General features: G+C 36.1%; 4 protein-coding genes across 10 annotated transcripts; 1 reads left to right on the forward strand and 3 right to left on the reverse strand.

The window, feature by feature from the left end:
* Nucleotides 1-1,778: 1,778 nt before the first annotated feature.
* Nucleotides 1,779-4,927, reverse strand: LOC101899018 (gametocyte-specific factor 1). Its single transcript, XM_005186373.4, has 2 exons — nucleotides 4,768-4,927; nucleotides 1,779-2,211 (listed from the first exon to the last, which is right to left on the reverse strand). Exon 2 carries the CDS (start codon nucleotides 2,205-2,207, stop codon nucleotides 1,950-1,952), a length of 258 nt encoding a protein of 85 aa, XP_005186430.1. The 5' UTR covers nucleotides 2,208-2,211; nucleotides 4,768-4,927; the 3' UTR covers nucleotides 1,779-1,949.
* On the reverse strand, nucleotides 2,438-4,604 carry LOC101900860 (kinesin-like protein subito). The gene has a single exon (XM_005186384.4). It carries the CDS (start codon nucleotides 4,512-4,514, stop codon nucleotides 2,562-2,564), a length of 1,953 nt encoding a protein of 650 aa, XP_005186441.2. The 5' UTR covers nucleotides 4,515-4,604; the 3' UTR covers nucleotides 2,438-2,561.
* An 828-nt stretch (nucleotides 4,928-5,755) lies between the features above and the next one.
* On the reverse strand, nucleotides 5,756-7,354 carry LOC101898837 (eukaryotic translation initiation factor 3 subunit H). Its single transcript, XM_005186372.3, has 3 exons — nucleotides 7,204-7,354; nucleotides 6,264-6,941; nucleotides 5,756-6,197 (listed from the first exon to the last, which is right to left on the reverse strand). The coding sequence occupies exons 1-3, from the start codon at nucleotides 7,282-7,284 to the stop codon at nucleotides 5,937-5,939; spliced, it is 1,020 nt and encodes a 339-aa protein (XP_005186429.1). The 5' UTR covers nucleotides 7,285-7,354; the 3' UTR covers nucleotides 5,756-5,936.
* A 1,660-nt stretch (nucleotides 7,355-9,014) lies between these two features.
* LOC101900682 (ankyrin-1) lies at nucleotides 9,015-15,309 on the forward strand. 7 transcript variants are annotated; one of them, XM_059125608.1, is made up of 5 exons: nucleotides 11,224-11,353; nucleotides 11,458-11,586; nucleotides 11,656-11,802; nucleotides 13,413-14,768; nucleotides 14,855-15,309. In XM_059125608.1, the coding sequence occupies exons 2-5, from the start codon at nucleotides 11,550-11,552 to the stop codon at nucleotides 15,178-15,180; spliced, it is 1,866 nt and encodes a 621-aa protein (XP_058981591.1). In that variant the 5' UTR covers nucleotides 11,224-11,353; nucleotides 11,458-11,549; the 3' UTR covers nucleotides 15,181-15,309. The 7 variants fall into 7 exon arrangements, with proteins under 7 accessions (XP_019893341.2, XP_058981591.1, XP_019893339.2 ...); XM_020037780.2 differs by having other exon boundaries at nucleotides 11,281-11,353; nucleotides 11,455-11,586; XM_020037779.2 differs by having other exon boundaries at nucleotides 11,348-11,353; nucleotides 11,678-11,802.
* Nucleotides 15,310-15,593: the final 284 nt, after the last annotated feature.

The raw sequence follows: 15,593 nt of genomic DNA on the forward strand, positions 1-15,593 counted from the left end.
CATCTTGAACGTGTGACTGTTTAGTGCGATTTATGATCTAACTTGTAACCTTTGGCCCATTGTGTTACCCCCAGACCATTGTCCAGGGCCCAACCAGACAACTGTAACAGTGCAACTTGTATTTGGGCAGCTTTCAGCTGTTAAGTCTCCTCTATATTGAGGAAAACTACCAAAGTAACAAGTTGCCTCCTCGTGAATCCTTTGAAATATTTACATGAGCAGACGAAGGTTCTCCCCTTACGTCAGCATAATCATATGCTTTCGTTGCAGTACCTGCTTGGGTGTTATTGTGGGAGTCATCCTAACTCTCCCACCCAGGCGTGTCAGGAAGGACCTGCATGATCTAGAGAGAGAGGTACAGTGAGATAAGAGAGACCCTAGATCATGAAGCCAATAAAGCGGGTCTGAATAGCATTCATATTGATGCAGTCGCGTAGCTAACAATTACAGTATGAATGCCATCTTCAGAGTCGGCTGTCTTGGCAAACCAGGTAGTTTTGGCCCAACTACAATCAGGATGGTGCAGCCGTCTTAATTCACATTGGGCACGAATTGACGAAGATGTGCGGAACGCCTGCCCAGCGTGCGATACAGGCCTGCACAATACGCTGCATTCAATCCAATTGTCCAGACAAGCCTACCCAATTTCATCCATGGGATCTCTGGCTACAGCCCATAAAGGTAGTAGAATTCTTAAACCTGGACATCGAAGAAGGGCCGGATTAACAGTCTATAAACAACAGAAGACATTTTTACGGTTACAACAACAACAACCAAAGTAAACTTGGAGTATTTCACTTTTTTTAATGTATCCGACAACTTCGTGTAGGGCTGTCTGACTGACGTATGGGATTGCTGCAATGTGCGTATTATATTTAAATTTGAAAGAGTTTCCAGAAACCTTTCTAAGGACTTCATAAGAAAGGCTTATTGGTCTGTTGTCTTTAGATAACGTCTGACTAGTTTTCCCAGCTTTGGTAATATATGTCCCCGCTACATCTTTCCACACACTGGGTGCAAAGCACAACATAAGGCAAACCTTAAAATCTCCTACAGAATTACCAAAAGAGATGCATTTTGCAACATTGGTGTTATGATGCCATCAGGACCAGCAGACCTGAAGAGTTAACAGGGGTTGATTGTCCATACAATTTTGGCGTAGATTTTTATCTTTTCTGTAAGTCTCCTATTTTCGGTAATGTAGAGAGGGCGTTTGTGATTCCTTACAACAAAAATCGGAGAAGCGGGTGCCTGCTAAGAGGTCGAGAGACTCTAGACCAGTGTTAGTCCATGTACCATAATCTCACTGTATACTCCCTATGGACTTGGGATCCTTAGACGGTATTTTTACGAAATTTGGCAGCATCATGTACCCCCTCTATAGACGCACCCAGGCTGATCCAAGATCTTCATTTAGACTTCTTTAACTCACTGTTGTACTTATTTAAGTCTCGGCGTTTTAATCAGTACTAAATTCAGTTTTGCTGGCTCTGCTATAAGGTATCCTTTCTGTCTTCCGAAGAATAGCAAGCTCTTAGTCCACAAATCCGGCTGGCATTTCCTCCTCGGAATCCATTTCCAAGAGCTGGTTTTATATTGCAATTTCAAGAGATGGTATTTCAATTCAAGATCTGGCCTCATCCAATTCCAAGAGCTGGTCTTTCAATTCCAATTTTTTTCATGATGAAAGTAAAAGGATGAAAACAAACAACATTTAAATTCTCCTTATAAATGAATAACTTGCATTAGAATATATTTTTGATTTTGAAATGCTTGCCTATGACATATTACAGCATAAAATAAAAATTCAAAAAAATATCAAGTATATGAGGTCAAAAATATAAAAAGGGGTTAAAATAAAAATTATTTCATTATAGTTTTTATTATAAAAATAAATTTGTTTGAAGATCGTCACAACTTATCGTTTTATCCGCTAGTCATTTTCATTCTTAGGCATCCTGTCGTATCGATTTTTCAGCCATTTTATTATAGGTCGCCTGATTGAAACGATGATACGCCCGACATTCCTGCAAGTGTTCACTCATTGTTCCCATCGGCACAAAGTGTGTGGCATTATATTCACAAACTTCCAATGGTGGACCACGATAATTTTTACGGCATTTCAAGACATGTGCTGGCATTCGGAACATAACAATGCGATGACCACTGTTAAAGGGGCAAACTCCATACTCATTTTCATCTGACATTGTGCTAAAGAGATAAAATATAATAAAATCATTCGCTAATATTTTTAATAAAATATCGAAGTATTTTTTCGTTTGTTCGACACAAAATTTTGTTAAGTTCGAATTTGAGAATTCTGTTAAATTTGCGCCAGACCTTTGAATATTTTCTAAAATTTAAATGGAATTTCCTAATTTGTAGGACTTTGTAGCGAATTTCTTGAGAAATGTTGATAATTGCAAAACAATGACCCTTTTTCGAAAAAATGTTATCTTTTATTAAAATGGTTATAATTTATTAACACAAATATTCTACAGTACAAAAATAAACATACAAATATTAAAAAAAACGTATATTAAAAAGTCTTTAAAAAATAATTATTCTATTGTTCGTCGTTTTTTCGAAAGCATTTGATTTTGCATATTTTCATTGCCTTCGATCTTTGCATGCGTTTCTTTCAGTTCGAGTTTTTCAATATTTTCCTTGTTCTCTTTTTCCAGTTCCTCCACTTCTTCGCGTAAATCTTCCAACTCATCTTCGTATTTGCGCTTGAGAAACTCCATTTTTGACTCGAAAATACGCTTCTGACTTTCCAGTTCAGTTTGTAGTCGTCGCTCGAAATTCTTTTTATTCTCTTCCAAAGTGATTTGAAACGAATCGACTAATTGTATACGCAGCTCTTGTTCCTGCTTTTGGAGCTCATCGGTTCGTTCGTTGGTGAGACGTTCAATTTCATCGCGTAGCCGGGCATTTTCATCCAACAGATCTTCGTTGTCATTGCGCAAAAAGGCATTTTCTTCCAATAGCTGTTGAACATATTCGTTGTTGTCCAGCTCTTTTCCTTCGAACACCGAGTATCGTGACTTATTCTGTTTTGTCACTGGCGCTTTAAATAGAATATTTTTAGCGATGGCGGCAAAACTTAAAACATTTAAATTTTCCTCATAGTACTTGTCGGTGGGTGTTACATTGACAATCATGGCCATTTTTTCTTTGCCCAGCAGAGCAGCCTGCAGTAGCATTGTCAGCTTAGACTCTCTAAAGGGTATGCGATCCTTGCCACCGGCTGATACACTGTTGGCGGCATCTAAACATCTGCCCAACACCATTAGGGAAGTGTTGATGCGCTGGGCTTCCTTCAATCTCGAGCCCATGTTTCCGGTTTTGTCCAGTCTTTCAGATCCCGCCAAATCGCAAAATTTAAATGAAGTTTCCGTAATGACACCGGAGCGATAATACTTCAGTACATCAACAAAGAATATACAATGTGATCTACTGGAATTGGCATTAATGGATGTCGAGGCATATGTGAGTTTTTGCAAACCCCAACGTAGCAGTCTAAGTGCCTCGGCACTGGTTTTAACAAAGACAGAGGTTAATCCCTTTATAAAGACATTTCCATCGTTACAAACAATTTTAAGATTTTTTCGGGCAGGAACCTTTTGCATTTTGTTATTGCCACCAGTTGGCATTGGAGCCAACAGATCATACACCAATTCATTGTATATTTCAACAAATGACACCCAGATGAGAACAGAGACGCCATCGTCCAACTGAAGCTGTGGAAAATTATGGTCTGCCGCAATACGCTGCTGCAAGTTGGCATAATCACCTTCCAATTCGGGACAACTGGACATAATTTTGCAACGCATGCTATTTTCTTTTGCCGCTGCCGAGTCATCTAGCACAGTAATGCGTCCGTTGACCAATTTTAAGACGGGATTGGGATAAATATTTGTCTGATACTGTGTAAATATATGCTCCAAGGAACGAGGTATAACACCCGGGCGATTGGCATCGCCAAGCAATGTAAAGGTCTTTCCCGAACCCGATGTACCATATGTCATGACCGATAGGCTTTCTTCCATTTCTATCTTTTGTCCAATGCATTTTTCATATACCTCACTCTGACTCACTGCTGCATTAAATATGCCCGAAAAGCTGTAATGTTTTTCCATGGAATTTTTGTTGTTACTTGTGCTGGCACACTCTAATGGCGGACCTGTTATCAACACATTGCCATCTTCAGATATCTTGTAGGCAGGTGAGGGACATGGACTAACCGGTCTCAGACGAAGGTATACAAGAGCACCGCTTTCAATGTGAGAGCCATCACTGGAATTGGCATCGGTGATTCCCGATGATCTGATGTCGCTATCAATATCCGTGTCACTGACGGAGCTATCACTTGAATAATCATCTTCTTCAATTTCGGCAAAAAGTCGTTCACGTTTTTGTGGTCGTGGCCGGAATCTTCTGTCAATACTTGGATCCCTGGCCATTAGAAACGATCGTACTTCACGTTGGGGATTCAAATTTGCCGATGCCATCTTTTTTTGCGAAAGCGTCACCTCACAAATCGTTTGCAAAATTGATGTTATTTCAAAATAGTTCGGCGCCAACTGTCACTAAGTTCAAAGCCGGTTCACTTCATGTCAACCGGCCTACAAAACATCATTGACAGCCTAGAAGTCTCTAGACTGAAATTCGGTGTGCTTTTTGTTCAGTGTATGTGTAGAGTAGCGTCTCTTGCCGTTTTTCGCATACTTTTGTAATTTAAATTAATTTACTAATTTTACCCACCTGTGTTATTCAATTGTCATACAATATTTTAAAACTTTACTTAAAAATATTGCTACTGCTCCGGCTTTTGCACAAAAACTTGGCGTAACTTGTAAACAATTCGACTTTAGAAATACACCGAAGATGATGTGTTGTACTTTGACGGCGTTAAAAAAAACCACCACGCCGTGGTCGTCATCTGCAGCGTATGGCGCATGAATTGTGACTATTTAAATAAAAGCAAAATGTACCCCATGTTTAAACACGAAATAAACTTTTAAAACGAGGGGGGGGGGTACCTTTGTGCAATAATCAAGGTAACTTTTCAAATATATAACTTTGAATTTTGGCTATCTAAATCTATTGCATCGGAGATGGGAACATATTTTTACAAAATCTTAATCCAGGTTAACCGTGATAATTGACGAATCACAATAAATATGAGGTATGTTTGTTGTTCATACATGCATGGTATGGGCAAGAGCTCGAAAGTTGGGAGTTATTCTTGCTATAATAAACTTAATTTTTAAAACTGTGGTCAGGACCATTATTTCCATGGTTTGTCCAATTACAGGAATATTCACAAGTACTGCTCAAGCAGATAATTTATGTTTAAGGTTCTCTCTTGTATCATTTGATACCGGAATTCAGCAGCATACATTTTTTGCGGTAGTCTATGATTGTCGGCATATGGGTTTCTGAGGTTCCATAGTCTTTAATGGGTGTTAACTTTAAGGACTGGAGGTTTTGATAATAAGGATATATTATTAAATAAAGCCACACCAACCACGAATGCATCTTCAATAACGGCCACATTTTTTCACGTAGCTTGTGTTTAAATCTCTCAAGAGGCCTCAAAAAATTGTAACCTAAGTCCAAACATATCGAAAACAAGGACTTCCCCAAAATATAAGTTAGATCCTTCCAGTGCTTCAATCCTTCAACACTCTATTCTCTAAAAAAAATTGGTATGTCCAATCCATTTAACTCGATGAAATTAAAATACAAATTATTCTTGTTTTAACACTTTAATCAAATCGTTATTTTCTTTTTGTATAAAGATTTCTTTTGTCTATATATTTGTGTTCTTCACTAAATGTACGATTCTTTTAAAAAAGTTCTCTGTATTGTGAAATTATAATTTACTGCGTTTTTTGCTTATGTGTTAATTGCAGAGGGAAAAAATACACTTATTTGGCCACTTCCTTAGACTCCTTAGCGTTTTGTAAAGATTGAGTGATGAAAAGTTTAGCCAAAGATTGGGAACAGAATTGTGAAATGTGTTGTGAATAGGTATTGATTTGACCCGATGTAATGGTAGCATTGAGTCTGGGTGGAACAGGCAATGGTCGGAATTGTTTAAGAACTTCTTCCTCGGGAATGGGTGATTCACCCTTGGCAACACGCAGAGCATTCTCGGCAGCTTGTTTGGTGAGAGCACGATGTTTTTCCTGAAAAGAAAATACAATTTTTCATCAATACAAATCAAGAAGAAAAATAGGAAAATTTGAGCTTACCGTTTCCTGTTTGAAGACAACTTGTTGATACTTATTGTAGCGAATTGATTCTTGATATAATTCATCGACACGCTCGATCAGACAGCGCATGTGATTTTCCAAAACGGAAGCGGTACCAAGATCCAGGAAATTATGACCCTGTTCTTCGGGCATCATTTCACACAATTCGCTCATCATAATGTTGGTCAATGGCGAGTTTTTAATAACAATGGGAATTTCGACAAATAAACTCTCATAGCCGACCTTCATGTTTCTCAAGGCTTCGGGTGTGAAATCGCCATCCTTGTACATTTGGATAGCTTGTGGGGTCAAGCGGTAAGCCTTTAAACACAAGAAACCACGTCCCGACTTTTGGGTATCATAAATTACCACAACCGATTCTTCGATGCTGGTCTGGTAATGGTATTGCGATTCCAGCAATGCCATTGACAGGAAATTTCCCACATTAGAGCTTTGATACCAGCCGACATGGAAGTGATCGACATTAACGCGACGCAAGCGGCGCATCATGGTCAATTGATACATTTCCTCGTCCATGGAATCGTCATCGCTCTTGGGGAAGGGGAAGCAATTGGTGATTTCCAAACATTTGTCCACCACAAGACCGAGCAAAGCACCTTGAGCCAAATCCATGTTGCTGGACTCTTCGTGGCAGTGCTTGACAATTTTCATTGCCGCCTGGAATAAAACAATAACATTTTAATGTTTGCAAAAAAATGTGTAAAGCCCAAATCAAACGTAAATATGGCATCTCTTCCCCTTGGCTGGCTGATGCACAGTTGTCAACTGCGAACGTGTGATTTTCGCTTTTGACATTTGCCCAGCAGACACAGTCCAATACACCAATTTCACCAATCAATTTCATGATTGTTAAATGGAATTTCTCCAAAATTCTGGTAAATCCTTAAAGATATTGTCAAATTCTACTGAATTTACTTACCAATCCATCGCATTGTACATAATTAATAGTGTTATCCACTTCTTCAGTTTGGCGAGCACGATTACCACGATTTGTTGCCATTTTGATGAATTTGTGAAAAGAAAGATAGTGATGGCAATAGTTGTAATTTATATGTTAATCGATATTTTAAAATTGTTCGATATGTTTCGACCAGTGGTGTTTATCGATATGAAGGGCAAATAACGAGCAATGGCGACAAGTCAAATTTATCAAGTGTTATATGACTTTAAACTCCATTAAATATGTGAAATCAAATGAATGTGTCTGCATCTATACTATTTGCAAAAAAAAAAAAAAAAAAAAAAAAAAATCTAGACAGTTAAGTTTGTCAAAAAAGAAAGAAACAAAGTTTGTGGGAGTCTTTTCGACAGTTCCAGAAACAATATGCGTTACCAAAATTTAAAAATTCAGTTTTTTACATTGGGTCTGCCTGGTTGCTTTTACTGCAGTAATATCAAAACATAAAAAGAAGAAATGCACACCAATTGAATTTTATATAAAGAAAGAAAAAAACAGCTAAAAGGAAGAGTTTCTAGAAACAAAAATTAGGCCATTACAAAACAACAGAGGTAGACTCATTTGCTTTTTTCAACTCGACCCCATAATTTTTCAAATAAAAATTCTTCTCATCTAAAATATTTACGTATGACGAGTGGCATAGTTTACAAAAATAATAAATAGTCCGGAATTTTGGCACGTCAAAACATAATATATTTCCTATCTAGGGAAGACGAATTTAAATTTTATTTTCACGTATAGAAAATATAGATTAAAATAAAATAGATTAAAATAAAATAGATTAAAATAAATATAGATTAAAAAATAAAATATAGATTTTAAACACATCATCTTAAGGAAACGTTCCCGGTAACTTTGTTGCTAATATGTTAGCTTTCTTGTTTAGATCAATTCTTCCTCGATAGAGGGTGTAAAAGGTGTAAAAATAAAAAAAAAATATTTGATAAGAAATACAAGAAAATTTCTTGCCAGTCTTACGCCCATATCTAAGGAAGAACTACAGAATATAAATTTGACAGTGATGGGACATTAATAAAAATATGTGATCGCATGAGATTACATTAGAGCGATTGCGATGTCTAAAATAAAATAAATGGTTCTGGAACAGCTCTGAAATGCTTATAAATTGCTTGCAACAAAATAAATTTCCGGATGATCAAAAAGGAAAAATAGCCAATAGACTCACTCTTAGATACCCGTCTTTTGCCAATTTTGTGTTTGCCTTATTGTTATTATTATTATGTCATTTCAAAATCAATGATTGGAAAAAACCTATGGTCTGTTACTGAACTGCAAGAATGTAGTTTTACTTCGATTTTCCCTTTATAATATCGAAAAAAATTACAAAAATTCTGGCAGGTACTGGAAATGTGTATGGGACAAAAATGTGTATAGCTTTTGACAGAATAAGGGCACCAAAAGAAAAAAATCGTTTTTATTCTGTAATTATGCCATGGTAGTGGTCATATTAAAAAAAAAAACAGACAAACCAATAACCTTCTCGCTTTTAGATCCATTGAAAAAAGGGAAAATCAAATAAATAAGAACGGCTTGTTACATCTAATTGTAAATAGTTCTGACAAAGCAGTAGTTTTAGGAAACAGCTTTATTCTTATTGCTGGATTTTCGTAATAATTAATTGATATTCCAATTTGAAAACATTCAAAATAATTTCCTATATTATTTAAAAGAGACAGGAAAAAGTTCCCAACCAAAAAAATTCTAATTGGAAGTTGTCAGTGACCGCCGTTGTGCTTGTTTCGTACCAATTGCAGCTATCGATTATTATCGATTTTAGTGTTGTCGGTTTTGTTCCCCGGTTTTGCAGAAATATCTCCATTATTGGCAACTCTCTACCCGTTACCCAAATGTACGGGAAACATTTTCCGCGCCAAGAAGATAATGACGAGGATCACTCTCTAGGAAGAAGGCGCGGAAGGTACACATTCCAGTTGGTGTACGTTTTACCTTGTTGGTCTAAGTATTTCACAATAATATCTTATTATTAATGTTTTTTTTTTATAGAATCGAGAACATCATTTTGTTAAAAGCCTAGAGAAGAACATAAAAGAAATTAAGTGGAAAAATTGAAGATAACAAAAGTAAGTACAAACTAATACTGTGAAATTAATTTTTAAATCTTTATTATTTTTTTTATTTAAAAAAAAACATTAGAAATTGTGGTCCCAAATTTTTAATCTATAATGCTAAACTACCACTGCCTTGTATACGTGTGTGATTGAATAATGTGTGTTTGTGTGTCATTTATGTTATTCGTTGTTTTTGTCGAATTGCGTTAACTACAATAACACTGCCTTTACACGGTGCAATTTTTAGCTGGCATTTTTATCAATTCTCTTTTAAAATTTCTGCGTAAATCTTCGCGACTTTACACGGTGGCATTTTACGATAATAGTGCTTGGCATTTTTTCTGATATTTTATTTTATTCAGTATTTCGTATAGAGCTAATTGTTTGTAACAGATATTTATAAAGAAGTGATTTAAACTTAAATGTGTGAATTTAAAGAAGAAATGATGGAAAAAGTTATTGAGGTGTTAAATATTGCATTATTAACTTTTATTTTAACTTTCTTTTTTTTACTTTTTAATACTACCAATTAATTTTCATATAATTCACTATACAATTCAATAACTAAAAACTTCACATCACAATAAAAGAAACGCATCAAAAATTACAATAAAAAAACTATATGAAATGTCAAAATTATAAAAAATTCGGAAGAAGCAAAAAGAGAAATGCAAAGAAAATGGCATGTAACCCTGTGCGGTGGCTTATCGTGCCATTTTTTCTTCTATCCTTGTCTCTCTACACCTTTTACCAACAATAAAAAATGGCATGGTTAAAAAATGTCACCGTGTAAAGACAGTGTAAGAAGCGAAGTATCAATTGCAAGAAAAAAAGTCTAGTTTGGATCAATATATATATATATATATATATATATATATATATATATATATATATATATATATATATATTATAGCATGGTCTAGATATATATATATATATATATATATATATATATATATATATATATATAGACCTAAAATACATAATAAACTTTCAATAACAATAATGACATTTGGACAGCATAAAAATACCTTCTACAGCATCCATTTATTAAATCCATGGGATTTCAAATTAATTCCGGTCTGAAGTCGTAATATGTATTGTTTTGTAGTTACTATAATATGAAAATCTCAAAGTCAACATTTTTGTGTAGCTCTTCTGATATTGTTCCTAATTTCCCTTGTTGTTTTTTTTAATTCTTCTTTGAGATCTATTTTTGCTGGACCTTTATAGAGTAGTGTTACTCTATCAGAGGAGGCCTCACCTGGTGTCCTATTGCCTACTCAATTCGCGGGCTACCTCATTATCAATAATATTGTGGCCAGCCGGAACTCGACAAGGCGTAAAGATGAACTTCAACGTTTTCAAGATCGCCTTGCTTTTAATGATGATCAAATTTAGAAATGTCAACATATTTAATTATCGGACTGAAACGAATCCATCTCCACCTGAAAGATGCTGCCGTCGTCGTTTAGCTTGAATGAGCTCATAACGTTGAGATTTCCGCAAAAAAGCCGACACCATTGCCTTTTTCAATATTAGACCATGCTATAATATAATAAACGACAATATTTACGTGACAATTTCATTATTATTTTTTTTACTTTACTCTAATTTTAATTTTGTTAATTTTCGAACGCTGTTTTCATTATTTTTATTTGCCATATAAACAAACATCATATGGTAATTTCGATTATAGAGCGATTATTGTACAGTCAACGTAAATCGATAAATCAATGAAGAAAAACGTCAAGCAAATACGTTGACAATTAGGAAGGGCTGTTTAACGGCTCCATATTTCGTTGTTTAACTTTCTGCAGCACACAACAAACCATAACAAAACATCCCCTTCGTATCCTTAATCAATGAATGAATACGAAAGGAAATGCATTGTTTAAGGGAAATAACACCCCCTCTCCGCCGTTATTGGCACACACATGCGCAGCATTCACAATAAGGCTGGGGGAAAAAAGAAGAAATTTGCTCAAGAAACACAGACAGCCAACCCAGTTAGCCAATCAGTGAGATCTAAACATATTCTAAGTTTTATTCATTTTTTTATTCAGTTTGCCTAAATATAAATAATTTATTGCTTTTTATTGCAAAAATCGCAAACCCACAGCAGCACATGTTATACGAAAGAAATGCTCGCAAATGTTGGTTGTACTACTACTGAACTCAACGAACGCCTTTTGACTGCGGTGCACAATTCCAACTATGAGGAAACTTTGTCATGCCTCATGCAAGGTGCAAGGTATATTAGAAAAACAAAACTGATTTTGTTTATCAGCAATTGTTTGTTTGTTTGCTGCAACATTTTAAGTTGGTCTTTCTATATTTTTAAGAGCCACATTCATATCCTATTCCTGCGGACGGACGGCCATTGGTTCGGCGGCCTTAATGGGTGATACGGAAATATTACAATTACTGATACAGTCGTGCGAGGAACCAGATTTGATTTTCCAGCCGGGTATGTTTGCCAAATGTTTGTGTCGTTGATGTGCATAGGTTGAAATCTTTAAACGTGTCAAGTGTTGGTCCTGGTATAAAACTGCAAGGAATATTGGTCATTAAATGGCATATATATGTTCTCTAAAACCAATGAGAAGAGGTAGAGTGTAACTATCATGGAAAGTTGTTTGCAGAAAGACATGGGTTAAATAAGGCGTGTCTACGTAGTCCAACGTCTAATCCACTCGAAGATTGTCAGGACTATTGTGCTGTGTTCCCGAAAGAATTTCAGAGACCGATATGGAGATTAAAAAATAAAAACGAAGTAGTGCCAAATCGACTCTTCTCAAATTCCTAAAATTTGATAGATAGAATATTCTTCAGAGGTGTTAAAATATCCCCAAAGAACCCGAAATATTAAACTACAGCTGAAGTTGGTTTTAGTTTGAAGTTGGGGAAATTGGGGATGGTGCGATATCAAAATGTGGACTAAAATTGTCATTTTTTTTGGGAGGAAATTGGGTCCCATCTTACAACATAACGAAAGTAAAATTTCTCAAAGCTATTTTCAGGCTGTATCTGAGATCTTGTACGATTATGTAAATAACGCGTATCTATCTAGTCCAATATCTACTCTACTCGGAAACTTTCAGGGCTATTGTGTTGTGTCCCAAAAGGATTGTAGAGAACGATGTGGAGATTAAAAAATTAAAATATTCTTTGGAGGTGTAAATATATCCACCAAGAACCCCAAATATTGAACTACAGCTAATTTGATTAAAAATTGGGGACATATGGGGCGATATCAAAATGTGGACTTACATTGAATTTTTTGGGAGGAAATTGGGGCCCTATCTTGCAAAATAACGAAAGTAAAATTACTCAAAGCTTTTTTCAGGCTGTATCTGATATCTGGTACCGATTATCATTGTTATAATATGCAGACTTTGGGAGATTAAACCGATTCGTTTCAAAAAATCTCTCATCGAAGAAGCTGAAAGAAATTGGCAGTTAGCGACCGGTCGTAGGGTATCTAAGGCCATCTGCTCGGTAATCTCGAGCAGGAGAACAAGCGCAGGAGAACTTCTGTAATCTATGTGAGGATGAGGATGAGATTCAGACGATTGAAATCCTACTATGTAGATGCCCCTTTCCCTTTCGTTCTTTTCAAACATAGATCCCATCACCATAGACAAGATGCCAAAAAGGTTCTCTGGCTAAGCAGACGTCCTGCTAACTGTATTTTCTCTCTTTCCTTCTCTTTCTCCATCACTCCTACCACCAACAACTTTTATATTTCCTAGGATGAACACAATGGACTAAATGTCTCCGAGTGAAATAGTAGCCCAATCCCGCGTCTGATGCAAAATATACGTGAAATCGGACAAAGATGTATCTATCGATGGGGTTCGTCCTTGGATATTTTTTGATAAAAGATCGAGTTACATATTTCTTCCTTTTCAAAAAATTTTAATTATATCTTTGGTTGGCATAGAAGTGGTAGGTGTTGAAAGAAAACTTCTGATGCAGATAACATGGTTTTGGATTCGAAATAAAAAAAGCTTAGCCTTAAATAAATCCCAATTTTATTTTACCTCTTTTCAAAATCTATATTCTGTATTTTTTCAGATAAATCCAAATCGAATGAAAACGAAATAGATACCACACCCGAGGGTATGGACTGTTTGGAATGGGAGGACGAATTTAATGCCAGCAACAATTCTGATAATTCCACAGACGAGACTGTAAAGGAATTTATAGCCCTGTATAATTATTATGCCAAAACATTCGAACGAACTGGGGATATAGTTAGCAATTTGGAAAAGTATATCTGTGATCGCAATAACTCAATGGCCACTACCAGCAGCAACGGCAACAGCAGCAGCAGTAGCAGCGGTTGCGCCAATCAAGCCAATGCCATATTGCTGGAACAGGACCCACACACATTGGACCACATGACCATGGCACCATTACATTATGCAGCGGTGGGTGGGGTGTGTGAATGTGCTCGTATACTTTTGGAGCATGGCGCCAAGGTGGATGTAACAACAGCTGTGGGTTATACTCCATTACACATTGGAGCCGATAACTGTGATATAACAATGCTGTTGTTACAGTACGGAGCAAACCCAAATGCTAAGACCTTTAACACGGGCGAAACACCATTGCACGTTGCTCTTAAATATCGCAATCCGAATGTGGCCAATTTACTGTTGCAGACCAACAAAGTCAATTTAAACGAAATCGATGAGAATGACAAGACCCCGCTCATGTATGCCATAGCCTATGATCAATTCGAGGTGGCCATGGAGTTGATAAGGAAGGGAGCCCGTGTCAATTTACAGGATAAAGATGGCAACACGGCTCTCTTTCAGGTTGTGGAAAAGAATAACATTGCCCTGGCCGCCTGCCTGCTCGAACGTGGAGCTCGCCTCATAACATCACATTATTTGGTGCACCGCTGCATTGCCTTTGATATGCCAGAAATGTTGGGGTTGCTGTTGCATTACGATGAACATTTGAATAGCTTAAAGGTGCGCAATACCGATGGTTTTACACCCATCAAATTGGCGATTATGTATAAAAAGTGCGAAATGTTGGAATATATGCTGAAGCTGGATGCATCATCATTGGAGACGGAAATCGATAATGATCTCATTTTGGCCGTACAATATATCGATAAGCTGCATGATTTCAAAATTATAGCTCGCACACTGATGGCATATGCCAAGGATTTATCCTGGATGACATCGTCGTCGTCGTCGTCGTCGTCGTCGTCAATTATGACCTCAACCTCCAGTACAAATTGTTATGTCCCGTTTTGCAATACACCGCTGTCGCGTGCGGTGACATTGAATAAATTGCACTTTGCCGAGTTTTTGTTGAAAGAGGGTGTGAGTATTCAGCAGATATGTTACGATCACGTTGTAAACTCGCTGAGAACATTAAGGGCTCCCGGAGCCAAAGACTTTGCCAAGTTTTTGGGTAAGCAACGTAACGAAATAAAATAAATATGAAATCAATTAATCTCTCTCTCTCTCTCTCTCTCTCTCTCTCTCTCTTCTCCATAGTTTTGAATGGTTTTAAATTTCCATATCGCAAATTGACAAAAATACCCAACAATTGGTCATTGGAGCGACAAGACTTCGAAGAGGATCTCAGACGATCATCAACCCAACCCTTAGAACTGAAAACCCTGACACGTATACAATTACGCAAGCATTTAATCCAGACACTATCTAGTTCCACCGTTGAAACACACCTAAGCAAATATCGAGCATCGAAAGACAAATCGACATTACAAAAAGTTATTGAAGAATTGGAATTACCAAAATGTTTACAAAAATATTTTATAGACTTTGATGATTGTGTATCTGTGATGGCATTATATAATTAGAAGAAAAAAAAATCCCAAAGAAAAATAATACTCTAACACTGGACCCCATGTACTCTCCATGTTTTAACAAATAGATGAATAGAACTGTTAACACATCAAAAAAAAAAAAAAAAAAAAAAAAAAGACAAACTCTAAGACATGACTACAAAATTTGGCTGTAGAAAATAATATTCATTTAAATTTTACTCAAAAAAAAAAAAAAAAGGAAAACAATTCATTCCAATCTGTAAAATTTTTAATCTATTGTATACAAGTTATTTATGTACTTTTTATGTGATATTTTTTAATGTGGTTTTAATTTTTTTTACGAAAAAAAATGTATTTAATTTTATTAGGTTGTTTTATTTTATAATTTTTGTAAATTTATTTAAATAATATAAACTAACACCATTGCAATAAATTCTCTAGTCAGA

Source organism: Musca domestica, unplaced genomic scaffold, assembly GCF_030504385.1.
Source record: "Musca domestica strain aabys unplaced genomic scaffold, Musca_domestica.polishedcontigs.V.1.1 34, whole genome shotgun sequence".
In the NCBI taxonomy this organism is placed as follows: Eukaryota; Metazoa; Arthropoda; class Insecta; order Diptera; family Muscidae; genus Musca; species Musca domestica.

What these genes read in the sequence shown, in the direction of transcription:
- LOC101899018 (XM_005186373.4), bottom strand. Translation starts at nt 2,207, where the DNA reads ATGTCAGATGAAAATGAGTATGGAGTTTGCCCCTTTAACAGTGGTCAT.
- LOC101900860 (XM_005186384.4), bottom strand. Translation starts at nt 4,514, where the DNA reads ATGGCATCGGCAAATTTGAATCCCCAACGTGAAGTACGATCGTTTCTA.
- LOC101898837 (XM_005186372.3), bottom strand. Translation starts at nt 7,284, where the DNA reads ATGGCAACAAATCGTGGTAATCGTGCTCGCCAAACTGAAGAAGTGGAT. An exon ending in ATGTACAATGCGATGGATTG is followed by an intron (nt 6,942 to 7,203) that starts GTAAGTAAATTC and finishes GTTTTATTCCAG; the next exon opens with GCGGCAATGAAAATTGTCAA. An exon ending in TTGTCTTCAAACAGGAAACG is followed by an intron (nt 6,198 to 6,263) that starts GTAAGCTCAAAT and finishes TTTTCTTTTCAG; the next exon opens with GAAAAACATCGTGCTCTCAC.
- LOC101900682 (XM_005186383.4), top strand. Translation starts at nt 11,477, where the DNA reads ATGCTCGCAAATGTTGGTTGTACTACTACTGAACTCAACGAACGCCTT. An exon ending in TGCCTCATGCAAGGTGCAAG is followed by an intron (nt 11,587 to 11,677) that starts GTATATTAGAAA and finishes TATATTTTTAAG; the next exon opens with AGCCACATTCATATCCTATT. An exon ending in AGACTTTGCCAAGTTTTTGG is followed by an intron (nt 14,769 to 14,854) that starts GTAAGCAACGTA and finishes TCTTCTCCATAG; the next exon opens with TTTTGAATGGTTTTAAATTT.